Genomic DNA, 14,925 nt, shown 5'->3' with positions numbered 1-14,925 from the left:
CTCAAAGGAAATGAGGTCATCGTTGGGCATGCTCAGTCAATGGCTATTTTTTTGTTTTTGGAGACAGCATTACTTTAGAGCATGCAAAGATAGTCTTATTTAATGATTTCACAGAAATGATATCACAGTCAGACATGCACAGTACAGACCACCTGTGTAAAAAAGAAAAAAAAAATGTTGACAGTCAATCATGGTCCATACAATCTATACTACTGTCGCCTTTGTCTAAGTATGCCACTGGATCAGAGTTTTCTCTATCCTCTTTATTATCATTCATTTATTGGAATTCAAGAAACGTTTGCGCCAACAGCATCTGGTCTATCTCATGTTCTCCTTCGGCACCAGTAACACTCTCCAGAGATTCCATCAAAATTTCTACAGAGAACCAGGGGCTGTCCCCCTCTTTCTATTACCTGTCTTTCAGGGGTTTTTCAATAGGCTATAATATAGCCTTTTTAAAAAATGTTTTCCTGGAAATCAGTGTATATGGCCACTGCTGCCTGTCATCGTTTTCTATGCACGCTGTGTGGGTGTGCCTCTGCCTTGCACCCACACTTACCCTGGACATGTTTAGACTTATTAGCCCCATTCCTATCCATTCCAACACCATAAGAAAAAAAAGGTATTCTCGGCCTGTCTAGGATGATTACTTTGTAGTCTTGTCAAAATGTACTCTCTATATACAAGGGCTCGTGCGTGAAAGCCCCGATCCTAACGGCGATATCGCTGGGTCAGGGCTCGCTCGCCCACCCCTTCCCCCTCCCCACTTGGTAGGACGTCCCCGACTGCTGAGCAAGTGCTCCGCCAGCGCGCGTGTGCACCGGGCCCGACTTCGGGCGATGTCATCGGTCTGCGACGCGCGCTCGAGGCGTGTCACAGCACCAATAAAAGAGGGCCCCTGTCGCCGCCATTCCCCCTTTTACTCAGCGGCGACGGCATCCACCCTTTGCAACCAAATAAACCATGTATTAAGAATAGCAATAACAGTCAGTCGGTTCTTATTAATGTATTTATTCGTAGGTAGGAGGCTTATGTTAAGTAGTAATAAGTTTACTTCAGAATTTATGCTTGTTCCTTAGTTCTATCAACCTATTACAGCATGCAAGTGTGTATTATATGTCGCAAGCTTTAGGCAGGTGCACAAGCCAGGGCCGTATTTGGTAGGCCTTTGGTATGGGTCCCCTTGCTAGCAAGATGGGGGGCAGGATGAGGGGGACGCCTTGCTAGGAGACATGGCAGGCAGTACCCAGGACCATTACCCATATAGGCAATTAGCGACTTTCGGTAATTTTATAGTTTTAAAAAAATCTAAATTTTTAGCTATATTTATAATATAATAATTGTATTTTTCTATTTTCCTCCCCTATTTTTACTCTGACTAATTGTGAACCATTGAGATGGACGTGCCTGCACAACAGTATATAAAACTGTTTAAATAAATAAATATCATATACTAGTTCCAGTTTGGTCAATTGTTTAAAGTTCAATAAAGCTGTGGCCTCTTCCACCACAAAACGTCTGCACCTCGTATTTTTAGCTTTACAAGATTTTGTGACCATATGTTAAATATTCAGGATAAGAGGGGAGAAGGGGTGGAGGAGGGCCACGCATCAGCGATCTCGCTGTTAGCTTGTTAACTATTTGTAAAAACACCCAGCTGTTACCACAGCCCAGGATCAAACCAGGGTCTTTAGAGTGGAAACCCAATGCTCTTGCTGTCTGAGCTAAATGCAAACTGACCTTTTCATACCATCTCTGCTTTCCAATTGAAACACTTTTTTTTTTATTATTATACATGTATTTATATCATTCTTTATGACTTAAGGCATAAATGCTAATGCTTTTAAATAGTGGACAAATAAAACACATCTCATTTTGCTTAGGAAGGAAGGTTTGTTATTTTTTTGGCAGCTAGGAAGCTAAATTACTGAACTGCCTTTGAATCAATTCGGTTTGTGTGAGGGGGGGAAAGAGCAGGTGATATTTACACTCACTTTCAAGTTTACAGAAATAGTCAACATGTGGCCCAGTTGGAGATCTGAAGATGCTTAAAAAAAAAAAAGCAGAAACTGAAATGCTAGCCTTGGAAAACTAATACTTAGCTCTTAACTTGTACATGGATTGGTAAAGTGTTGAAGGTGTTGGAAGTACAAAGGCCTAGATTTTATAGAGGTGTTTTGCACTATTGAGCTTAGTGCTGGAAGGCATCAGTTTGATATGGAGAGTGAGGATGAACATTCCTGATGGTTTGTAGAGTGGAGTTAATGAAACCGCCAAGTCTGAGTGAAAGATCTGCCAGAGAAGGGTAAAAAGATTTAACAGAAGACCATAGCATTTTTATTATGGTTTTTACATATTTTATTAATCAATTCAGCATATCTACCTTAACAGATTTTCCAGTATATTTTTCCTGCCTTTAAAGTATGCTAGGATTTAAGGGGCAGTCAATTACAGCTGTTCTGTTTTAATTTTTTTTCATAATAAGAAACCATGTTAACTGGAAAGGGGAAAACCTTAGAAATAGTAAAATGACTCTCCCATGTTAATACAGACAATTTTGCTCAAGACTGAAAAGAATCAACTTGCATGGCTGCAACAGATAAACTGGTCAAATGAATTACCCCCATAGTGGGCAACGAAAGCAAAGCAAAAAGTACTAAGCTTCGATTTTAGTTTCATAATGTTAAGAGGAAAAAAAATAATAATACACAAAATTATTATTTTGTTCATGATACAATAATTCACCTAGCATTTATCACACCTAAGTATCCTAATCTACTGATGAAAGTGGTCTGAAAATAGCATTACAAACCATCCTGAAATAAAATAAATTCAATTTCTGCAATTAGAATTTAAACAGACTAAGCTCTTCACAGCAACAATGTTAAAAAGGACAGATATACAATTTCACTAAGCATCTAAATAAAAGCTTTTCAGTACTTAAAATAAGTTTTTTATTACAAAAGGTGAGAGTACAAGACAGAGTCACCTACTAACCACTGAGTCTAGCTCTCCTTTGAGTCCACAGAGCTGAGTATTAAAAACAAAAATAAAGGTACTATTGATTTTCTTGATTAAGTCTTGAGTAAAATCCATTGCTGCTTACTGAATCCTTACATGAAAAATATGAGGCATCCCTGATCATTCCAGAAAGAGTGTAATCTACCCCTGGGCGAAAGGGTAAAGCTGGAATTAGTCCAGACACAAGATATGGTGACATAAAACCAGGCAGTCCTCTTCCAGTGGAAGAATATGCTAGTCTCAGTGGGCTAATCTCCAGTCTAGGAGTTACACCATAAAGGTTTGTATTACTTGCCAGTGATACAGATTTAGTATGAAGAGGGGAAAATGCTGATTTAGTACCCACTGTCCCAATCCCTAGCCCAGCAAAGTTGAAAGTAGACGCTCTCTGCAAGGCACCAAGTTCAGATCTCGCCGGGCTTACAGTATCCACAACATCGTGTTTGTGCTCCTGTCCATTTAAGATGTGTTCTATGGCTTGGACCACATCTCCTTTACAGTGCTGCAAAATGCTTTCCAGCTTACACTGTTTGTGGTTTGGGAAAACCTTGATCAGTATCTCGAGAGGATCCCTATGCCTTGAAGAAGCAACTGAAAGTCCTGAGCAAGCAGCACTCAATTCCTTTGACCACTCGCTTTCATTTCCTGATTCCATATCAGAAGACAGGGATCTCGGACTATCTGCATTTTCACATTGCTGCTCAGGGCTAGGTGACTGACTACTATCTTCCTTATCGGAGGCTTCTAGGCCTGATGGTTTCTTTGCAGGAGTTTTCCTGGAATCAGAAGGCTCTGCAGCGGATCTCAGGGAAAGAAGGTGTGACAGCACTGCAGATCCTGCTACCCCACTGTAGTATGGATCCTGCTTCTGAATCTTTTCTTCTAGACAGAAAGACAAGAAAAATTAAACTATTAGTTATTGAATTCCTTGAATATTTTACTATTACTACTTGCATATTATTTTATGTTGCCAGAAAAGGTAACAATATAAAGAGGATCATTTCAAAGCCATTTCCATGGGTAAAACAGTAATTTATCTGCAGACATGGGCTTTTACAAAATTGTTCACCCAACAGGCAGATAAAAAGTATGTGCATATGGATTGTACATGTGTGTACTTTTACCCATAATTTGAAAAGGTGTTCTTGAGGGTGGTATTGGGAATTACTCACATACTTTTGAAAATGCAAAACGTATGAAAGTACTCCCCCCCCCCCCCAAAAAAAAAACCAAAAAAAAAAAACTGTGTGCACACACACATTAGTAGGTGTAAATGTGCACGGACAGTTTTGATGAGATTTTTCCAATACCCTCTTCTGCACCAAATGCGGGCAACTACAAAGTTACTCCTTAAAATACAGCCTATCATATCAGCTAACTAGCAGCACTCGTTAAACAGCAAGTCACCTGTATTACTGCAGAAACCAGTAGTAGTCCATTTATCATGCCTAAATTCATCTTCAAGTCTACGCTGATTCATAGTAAACAAAGAAGTTAAACTGATAAAATCTGGTTGTTTGAAACATATTAAGCAAATATACAATGAAACTTTGATAAAAAAAAATTCTTGCTTCTAGGAGATCTACTGTATATGTTATCAGTTAAAATAAATTCAAATTAGGTGAATAACAGCCATTTAGGCCGGGGATAATTTAGGAAATATGACTCCTTTATTTCAATTACCTTAATAGAAAAAAGACGACCTGCTGAATATAAGGTAAGGCATGATAAGATACTGCACCATCAGCTTACTACCTAAGGCCCTATTGTACTGAAGGGTTTTTGCCTATTTTGTGTGTATAGAAAAAACAATTACATTTGGCCCTATGGACCTTATCCCATAAATATATATATATTTTTTTTATAGGCACACTGACTAAAGTCCTTTTAGAATGAGGCCCTAAAAATATTCAACATTGTTACAGAGGCTGAGGGTTTGTTATGCCATCCATACCACCATTTACTCTCATTCTTTTCCCCCATTTCCCTTACTTTCATGAACAACTAAGATTTCCTAGCTATCAGACTCTCTGCCTTCAAAGTACTGTGTTTCAGTCTTGAAAGATGGATCGGGGCGCATTTTTCTTCACCATCTAATGGCCAATCTCTCCAATTACACTTTTTTGACATTTGGGATTGAGTGTGTCATCTACTCCTGCCCACCCTTGGTGTTCTTTTCCTAACATGGCTGAGTGTGGTTTCTACAGGATCTCTCTGCTGTTTGGCTAAGATCAAGTGTATGGTCTGAACTGTAAGCTGATAATGGTCCCTTCTTGGCCTACTTGCCCAGTCTGAGAGCCTATACAATATGGGAGGATAATGACCTGCCTTCTGACCCCCCCCTGGCATCACGTTTATCTTACATAATAAATGTCAGCAGAAAAAGATTCAAGTGATCCATCCAGTCTGTCCAGCAATCTTTGAGGTCCATATTTAGCCAGTGTCCGGATAGCAGAGTTATCCAAATACACTTATCTAGCCAACGTCAAATTCCTCCCTAAAGCACCCCAGAATACCTGATAACAACAAATCCAACTAACATTTAGCCACACAAGAGCCCAAATATTCATCTAGCTGGATAATGTCTAAGTATTCTGGCTAAATGCTTCTGAATATGGACCTCTTTTAGTTGGATTGTCAAAGCAGAAGGATTAACCCTTCCGTTTAAAACAAACACCCCAAAAAATACAATTATTCCTGCCTACCCAACTGCTTTTCTTATATGCTAAATCCTGCCCCTTTTCACTCTGGCTTTCATACTGCACAATCCATTGAAATTATCAGTCAATCACTAAATAACATCCTTTGACTAAATTTCAGGGTCACCTTATTTCCATACTTCTTTACTTCTCAGCTATCTTAATCATCTATGGTAACCATTTACTCTTCAACACCCTTTCATTAAATGTTTGCAATTCTGTAACCTTAGTTCTCCTCCTGCCTTTAATACATAGAACATAAGATTGCCATATTGGGTCAGACCAAAGGTCCATGAAATCCAGCACCTATAGAAGAACCACCTCAGGTGACATTAATGGATGTTTGGAGAACTGTGGCGAAAACTAACATAGTCCAACAGTTTTCAAAGTATATGGGAGACTCTTAAGGTTAAAACTGAAAACTGTGAAGCTTGTATTACTTTTCTTGAGGCTACTACAAATACTCTGACTAATCAAGTATCTACATTGCAGGCATCAGCTTCTTCCTTTGTTGAAGATTGTTTTCTTTTGCATAATATAGAGGTTTTAGAAAACATTCAGAGGGCAAAAAACATATGTTTTCTTAATTTTCCTTTTACAAGATTGCTTTCACCGCATGAATTGTTTAAAAAATATATTCATGAGGTTTTAGCCATTTCTTTATCAGGGGGAAAACCTCTCTCAAATTTTTTTTATTTGCTTAGCTATAAGAAAGAAACTAGAGAAGAAAGAGAATTGGATACCTTAACAGTAGCTAGGTCCAAATATATCTACATTTTTAGAAGCCACTATTGATGATATTCCTGTGAGGGCCACTCTATTGATCTCATTTTGTGCTAAGATAGATAAAGATTGGGTCTTCCAAAAATATTTTTCATGTAAAGATATTTCCTTTTGTAGGAAGAGGATTCAAATCTTCCTAGATGTAGCTAGAGATGTACAAATCAGGAGGAAGCAGTTCCTCCAATTACAACAAAAAGTTCTTGATTTAGGAGGGACCTTTTATCTTAAGCTTCCCTGCAAGGTGTCTGGTTGAATACCAAAAGAATAGGTTTGTATTTATGGATTCTGTACACCTTGAAACTTTTATTTCTGATAAGAGTAAATAGTAGTAGCCATTTCTTGGTAGGAATGGCAGTGTCTAGTAATTAGATTCATAGAGATAATATACTTTTGTATCTGTTTTCCTTATCTCTCCCCCCAATGTTTCCTTATGTGCTTATTTTTTTGGACAATGAGGGAAGTATAGATTATTACTATGTTAGATCATAGATCACTATGTATTGGTTATGTTTTTTCTTTTCCCTTTCTCTGCATTGTATCTGAAAAAATGCAATAAAGAATGAATAAAAGTATTTTTAGTTTTAAATATTCAATTCAGCTTCATTTTATGTCCCCTAGTCTTTGTACTTTGTGAAAGAGTAAACAACCGATTGATATTTACTCATTCCACTCCACTCATTTTATAGACCTCTGTCATAGCTCCCCTCGGCCGTCTCTTCTCAGACGTGAAGAGTCTTATCCAGCATATAGAGCTCCTCAAATGAACCACCAACAGCTTTAGTTTCAACGACTATACCATTCCAATGGAATCCAGAGCTAGAAATCTCAGGTAACCCTTGATTCCTCAACTCTCTATGCAGCAGCTTATCTCCTCTGTTGTTAAGTCTCCTTTTTCAAGTTACAATTTTAAAATGCTTAAAACCATTGCTGGAAACACATGATTTTCATGTGGTTCTTCAAACACTGATTTTAACCAAACTTGATTATTGTAATTCACTGAATTTGGGCATGCCTGCAAATGCTTTACGACCACTACAACTTGTCCAAAATGCTGCTGTATGGATTTTATCAAACACCCAAAAGACAGAACAAACCTCCCCAGTCCTTGCATCGTTGCATTGGTTACCAGTATACTTTCGGAAACAATATGAAGTACTAACGTTGATATTCAACTTATTGATTAACAAATTCAATTCTTGGTGGAGTGCTTCTTTGAGTATATACAAACCTCCACGTCAATTACAACCACCGGAAAAAAAAAAAAAAAAAGTCTACTAGATATCCCAACTCCAAAATTGGCTAGGTTGGACTTAACAAGAAATTGTGCCTTCTCAGTAGCTAGGCCAAAACTATGGAATACCCTTCCCACTTCTCTGCACATAATTACCAGTGAATACCAGTTAATAGACTTAGTTTTTGGGTACTTGCCAGGTTCTTATGGCCTGGATTGGCCACTGTTGGAAACAGGATGCTGGTCTTGATGGACCCTTGGTCTGACCCAGTATGGCATGTTCTAATGTCAAAGCCTTTAAAGGAACTTAAGACTTATTTACTTATTTATTTGAACAGGCTTTTAATATAGTCTAGTACAAATACTTTAAAGTAATGCTGATATAATGCCTTCTTCCAATTGTGTTTGAAGTGTTAACATAAATATAGACCCACCAATTAGAAATTATTAAGTATGTTACTTTTGTAAACTGCACTATTGTATATAGTAGTATAAAAACATTTTTAAATAAATTAACCTCTTTAGCCTTTCCTTATATGGGAATTGTTCCACTCCCTTTATCATTTTGGTCTCCCTTATTTGTACCTTTTCTAATTCTGCTATATCTTTTTTGAGATGTGGTGATCAGAACTACACACAAGATAAGGTCGCACCATGAAAGGATATAGAAGCATTATGATATTCTCTATTTTATTCTCCATTCTTTTCCTAATAATTCCTAGCATTCTATTTGCTTTCTTATCTACTGCTTCACACCGAGCAGAAGATTTGAATGTGTTATCAACTATAACACCTAGATTCTTTTCCTGAATGCAGACTCATAATGTGGAACCATGCATTGTGTAGCTATAATTTGGGTTACTCTTCTCAGAGTGCATCAGTTTGTACTTGTCCACATTAAATTTAATTTGCCATTTGCATGCCCAGTCTCCCAGTTTTGCAAGGTCCACTTGTGATTTAACAATTTTGAATAATTTTGTGTCACTGGCAAATTTGATCACCTCACTTGTTTTTCCCATTTCAGAATCATTTATAAATATGCTAAAAATCAGAGGTCCAGAACAGATCCCTGGGGCACTATACTATTCGTCTTTCACTAAAGGCAAATTTACCATTTTTTCTATCTTTTAACCAGTTCCCAATCCACAATATGACACTACCCCCATCCCATGACATTTTAATTTCTTAAGAAGTCTCTCATGAAGGATAAACTATATCAGATGGCTCACCTTAATCCACATTTATTTACTCCATCAAAAAAAATTTAGCAGATTAGTGAGGAAAAACTTCCCTTGGCTAAATCTATGTTGGCTCTGACTCACCAAATTATGCTATTTGTTCAGTAATTTTGTTCTTTATGATAAGTTTCTACCATTTTGCCTGGCACAGATGTCAGACTCACTGGTTTATAGTTTCCTGGATCACCCCAGATAGCTTTCTAAAAATTGGTGATACATTAGCAACCTTCCAGTCTTCAGGTACCATAATCAATTTTAATGATAGTTTACAAATTACCAATAGCAGATCCGCAATTTCACTTTTCAGTTCTTTCAGCACTCTGGGATGCCCTATTACAACTTCCAGATTAACTGAGATGTGTTTCAGTTCCTCTGAATCATCACCTTTGAATATCATTTCTGGAACTCTCTCTTACATCGAAGCAAAGAATTAATTTAGTCTATCTTCTATGGTCTTGTCATCCCTAAGTGTCCCTTTTACCTCTTGATCATATAATGGTCCAACTGACTCCTTCATAGGCTTTTTACTTCAAAATGTACCGAAAGACGTTTTTATTTTGAGTATTTACTGTTGCGTTTGGCGGTCCGCAGAATGGGCCCGCGAATCGCCGCACTTACCTCCAGCCCCGAGCCCCAATGCCAGGGAAGGCCCCTTAACACGCGACAGATCACCGCGTTCTCCTGCTCCTGACGTGAAGCCCTTGCTTCCTCAGGCCCTCTTAAGGCACAAATGCGCCTGACCTCACTACTCTTAAAAGATCCATGGTGGAAAAAGGCCAGCAGCACCCGATAACCTCACAGACATAGGCCTATAAAATGCCACTACTGCAACTCCTCCCCCACTGATACCAGCTGTGCCTGAAGCCCTGAGCCACTGTTACGGGCTCCATCCTGGGAGACCCCAAGCAATGGCAGGGGTTATATGCAATTTATGCTCCAAGCAGCTCCGTTTCTGGATAATGCAATGAAAGCCAACTACGTACTTTCTCTTCTGGATGGTAAGGCCCTGGCCTGGGCCTCTTCCCTCTAGGAGTGCTCAGACCCTCTTTTAAGGGACCTGCAGCTATTCACTACTGTTTTCAGAAAAATCTTTGAGGAGCCCAACCAGCTGGCCACCATGGGCTCAGAACTCCTGCACCTGGGTCAGGGTATCTGCTCTATGGCAGAATAAGCCATCAAATTCCACACCCTGGCAATTGAACTGAACTGGAAGGACGACTGCCTCTACAGTATTTTTCTGGAGGGGGTGTCCCCCCAGGATCAAAGACAGGCTGGCAGCTTGAGATCTTCTGGAGTCTCTGGAAGGGCTCTTCAACTTGACATGGAAGATAGACAGTCAACTTCAGCAGTGAGCCAGAGAAGCTTGACTACTGCTGGCTCCTTGTTTCCAGCGACCACTGATTCTGTCCTCTTCTACCTGCCTGGACCTAGGCCAATGCCAGCAGATCCCTACCGGACCGGATAAGTGGGAGCCAGGGGGAATCCCGGCCCCGTTATTTATTTGGGTGGGCAGGCGGCCCATTTTTTTTTGCCATTTTTTTTTGGGGGGGGGGGGGGTTCTTAATTGTTTGATTGTTTTTTTCTCACGAATGAAAATGAATCAAACAATCCATGAACCGAAATCTGTGGGGGGAAAAACCTCCGGAAAACAAAAACAAAATTATTTTCTCCTGCACATCCCTAGTATTGACTACCGCAGATTAAATGCTATCAACTCAAAGGATTGGTATGCTCGGTCATTAGCCTCTGAACTTTTTGACCGGCTCCAAGGGGTTAGAATCTTTACCAAATTAGATCTCTGAGAAGCCTACAATTTGACCCGGATCAAACCTAGCGACAAATGGAAGACGGTGTTCAATACACATGATGGACATTAAGAGTATTTAGTGATACCCTTCAGGCTGTGCAACATAGCCCTCCTAAGACATACATGCACCAAACATCGCTACTCTTACAGGGCCTGCGGCAGGAAAAGGCCAGCAGCACCCAATGATGACCTCACAGATGCAAGTCTATAAAAGGCCCTTGCTGCAGCTCCTCTTTGCCTCAGCAATAGGTCCACTACTGAGAAATAGAGCGAGTTGCCTCAGGGTTTCTGATCTTCATCTCATCTGTTCCTGGTCTTTGCCAAAGCATTCCTTGTTCCCATGGTCTTCATCTGGTCTTCAGTATCTTCAATATCCTTGCCTGCCCACCTGTGTTGTTCCTTGCCTCCCTGTCTCCCCACCTGGCTGTCTGTCCAGTCTGCCCTTGAACGGATCACCTGCTCTCCGACTATGCCTGTACCTCCTGCCTTGGCCCCTGCTTGTGACCAAACTTTCTCCATGGATCTCCAGCTCAGCAGAGGCCCCTGGCTAAGACCTGCTCGCACCCGCACCTGAGAGCTCAACTTAAGGGGAATGAGGGCTGGTATAGTTGAAGCTCCTGTTGGGCCTCTACCTCACCCATCTCCTGCAGCCGAAGGTGGGGACCTGTATGGCTCCACCCTTTAGGTTCTGCCATTCCTCCTCATTCCAAGGGTCCATGCCCACAACATTTGCTTCCACAGCAAGCTTTTCACATTCTCTCTTTGCCTTCCTTTAAATCTAATTGCCAATGCTTATGCTGTTTCCTTCATTCGGATCCCTTTTCCATGTCTTGAAAGATGTTCTTTTAGCTATTGTAGTCTCTCTCCCCTCACCTTTTAAACATGCCGGTAGTCATTTAGCTTTCCTTCTGCCTTTTCTAATGCGTTGAAAACATCTGGTCTGGGCTTCTAAGATGGTATTTTTAAACAAGGTCCATGCCTGATGTAAACTCTTAACCTTTGCAGCTGCTCCTTTTAGTTATTTCCTAACCATTTTCCTCTTTTTATCATAATTACCCTTTTGAAAGTTAAATACTGTTGCAGTAGATTTTTTTAGTGTCTTCTCTCCGTTATTATATCAAAATTTGATCATGAAGTGATCCCTATTGCCAAATGGCTCCAATACTATTTATACTGTTACCTCTCGCACCAAATCCTATGTTCCACTAAGGACTAGATCAAAAATAGTTTCCCCTCTTGTTTGTTCTTGTTCAGATGCTCATGAAGCAAGCATTTATTTCATCCAGGAACTTTACCTCGCTAGCATGTCTTAATGTGACAATCACCCAGTCAATACTGGGTAATTGAAATCACCAATTACTGTGCTGCTGATTTTGTTAGCTTCCCTAATTTCTTTCATCATTTCATTGTCTGTCCATTCTTGCCAGGTGGACAGTAATACTGCTATTTTATTCCCCTTTTTCTCTGGAATTTCTATCCATAAAAATTCAACATTGCATTGTTTCCTGCAGAACATTTATCCTGATTCAATGCTATCTTTAAAATATAGTATCACCCCTCCACCAATTTGATCCATTCTATCATTGCAATATAATTTTTGCCCTGTTATCACATTGTCCAACTGGTTATCCTCCTTCCACCAGGTCTCTGAGATGTCAATTATAACTATCTCAAACACAAAACGAAGGGCATAAAAGAACAAAAATCAAATACCTTCAAAAACCATTTAACTATTAAGAACACAGCATCAGAAATAACGGTGTAACCTAATATACATCCACCGCCTCTCACCATGCAATGGGCAACAAGTGGCATCAGCAATGGACACCTATGGTCTCATTCATTTGCTGGTTCAAAAGACAATTCTTTATTCTAAGTACATCAATTATAAATATAAATGTGCGTAGAAACCAAAATCCACACATATCATTTATCACACCACTCTTCAATCTTAATATGAATCTAAAAAATTATTACTTATCTTAAACAAAATTCTCGCTGAATATGCCAAACTCAAAACATCCCTCCTCGCTGAATGTTCCAAAATCAGAACACCCAACATGAGCCCATGTTTTGGTGGACAATGCTGCCTGTTTCAGGGGTAACAATCTGAATAGGGACCACCATTACATACTGCTTTGTTGCCCGTTGTAAGGATCATCCATCTCACCCATTCTAAAACAGCAACTCCTCTAACTGATAATAGTTACAATGACGAAACACTCAATGGTGAATATGCTCGTTTATTTTAATTATAACTCTCGCTTCATCAAGTGATATACACTTACTTTCCCATTTAATTTTTTAGACTTCCAGCATTTGTATAGAGACATTTCAAAGTATGTTTTTTTGTTTGTATTAATAACCTGCTTATTAGTTGACAGGAGTAAACTGGAATCTTTCTGCTCTGACTGCTCTTTAATTAAAGGCATGTGGTCTACTTTAGCATTTATTGCAACCTCTCTACTGGAATGTCTTAATAGTAACCTGCAAAGAAATATAATTCTGAACTGAGCAACTGCTGGCTTTCCCCATCATCTAGTTTAAAAATTGCACAATTTCCTTTTTAAAAAGTTAGTGTCAGCAGCTTTGTTCCACTCTGGTTAAGGTGGAGTCAATCCTTTTGCAAAAGGCCCTCCCCCTTCCCAAAATAAGGCTCAGTTACCTGCACCATTGTCTCACCCATGCAATGAGACTATGGAGTTCTGCCTGCCTCTAGGGTCCTGCACATGGAACGGGAAGCATTTCTCACAAAGCAACCCTGGAAGTTCTGGAATTCAACTTTCTACCTAAAATCTTAAATTTGGCTCCCAGAACCTCCCTCCTGCACTTATGTCATTGGTATCCATATGTACCAAGTCAGCTGGCTCTTCCCTATCACTATCTAAAATCCTATCTATGCAACACGTGATGTCTGCCACCTTCACACCAGCCAGGCAAGTTTCCAAGCCATCCTCATGTCCACCAGCCACCCAGTTATCTACATTCCTAATAATTGAATCACCAACTACCATGGCCCTCCTGGACACATATCCTTGGAGTGAGAGAATACATCACCCCGAGGATAGGTCCTAGCTACAGGATTGCTTCCTTTCTCAACAAGGCAATGCTCTCCTTCCAGGCGACATTTCTCCTACAAGGCAGCACAGGGGCTGCCTGATTGGAGGTGGAACTGCTCTACCATGTCCCTGAAGATCTCCGCTATATATTTCAATATAATGGTTTTAAAGTTATCCAGTTAAATAGAAACAAAAAAAAAAGTTAAAAAAAAAAAATTGTAGATGGCCAGCTAGCCCAATCTCCAACCTCCCCCCCCTACTAAAAGCTTTAAACTGACTGATGGGGGGCACTGCATCCAGTACCCCCCCCCCCCTTCCCCAAACTACTGTGGACAGCAATACGTGACATCACTTGGATTTCAGGGGTGCAGGAAGGAGCAGGATGGTTTGTGTTGGTGTGAAGGGTTAAGTCGGTGGCTCAGAGCCCCAATATTTCATTTTAAATCGTGGTGGGTGTGGGGCTGTTCCTGCTCTTCAGGCTGAAAGACCTGCAACTTTTACATGCTTTTTTGAGGGGGCTTGGGGAGAGAGGAAGGACGTGGATTCAATGCCCCCCATCAGTTTAAAACCTTTATTGGGGTGGGGGATCAGGCCAGCTGCCCCACTACAATTTTTTAAATCTTTTTTTTTTTTTTAGTCGCCACTGAACCATTTATAAATCGATATATTGTAATTGTAAATATATTTCAATGTTGCCTCCCACCTATGTTGTATCCAAAAATTAATCTCACCCTATTATGTGTTTTTGTAAAATAGCAATTTATTAAATAATAGTTTAAGAAATAATTTGTTGCGGAATGGGGTAAGTTTCATATATTTTGACGCTTGCCTCCATGGCCTTGCTTCATTTATTGTGATATAATCATCAACTTACCTCCCTCCCACTCGCTTTATTTTGTTCAAATTTTTTGGAATACTTTATTTTATTCAATTTATTAAAAAATGTGATGTCCTCTTCACCATATCCTAAGTCCACCAAAAAATGTGTCCATCGATCTCTCTAAAGTATTTTGTTTCGTTATTACTCCTTACTTTGTTATAAACCATCAACAAGGATGAATTTTAAACGCACTGCTGGCACTAAAAG

The 14,925-nt window shown here is 39.7% G+C and overlaps 1 protein-coding gene across 2 annotated transcripts in view; it reads right to left on the bottom strand.

Annotated features, from left to right (window-relative positions):
* Positions 1–2,339: 2,339 nt before the first annotated feature.
* The window catches only part of DMRTA1 (DMRT like family A1), a 29,932-nt gene continuing 17,346 nt past the window's right edge, over positions 2,340–14,925 (bottom strand). The window contains exon 2 of one of the 2 annotated variants that reach the window (XM_029605929.1): positions 2,340–3,900. In XM_029605929.1, the coding sequence (XP_029461789.1) occupies positions 3,059–3,900 (842 nt within the window). In that variant the 3' untranslated portion in view covers positions 2,340–3,058. Of the gene's footprint in view, positions 3,904–14,925 lie in introns of both variants that reach the window. The other variant, XM_029605920.1, reaches the window with a different exon arrangement.

This window comes from Rhinatrema bivittatum, chromosome 1 (assembly GCF_901001135.1).
Source record: "Rhinatrema bivittatum chromosome 1, aRhiBiv1.1, whole genome shotgun sequence".
Classification (NCBI taxonomy): domain Eukaryota; kingdom Metazoa; phylum Chordata; class Amphibia; order Gymnophiona; family Rhinatrematidae; genus Rhinatrema; species Rhinatrema bivittatum.
The sequence above is the reverse complement of the archived record's forward strand: the minus strand, read 5'-3'. Positions and strand labels throughout refer to the sequence as shown.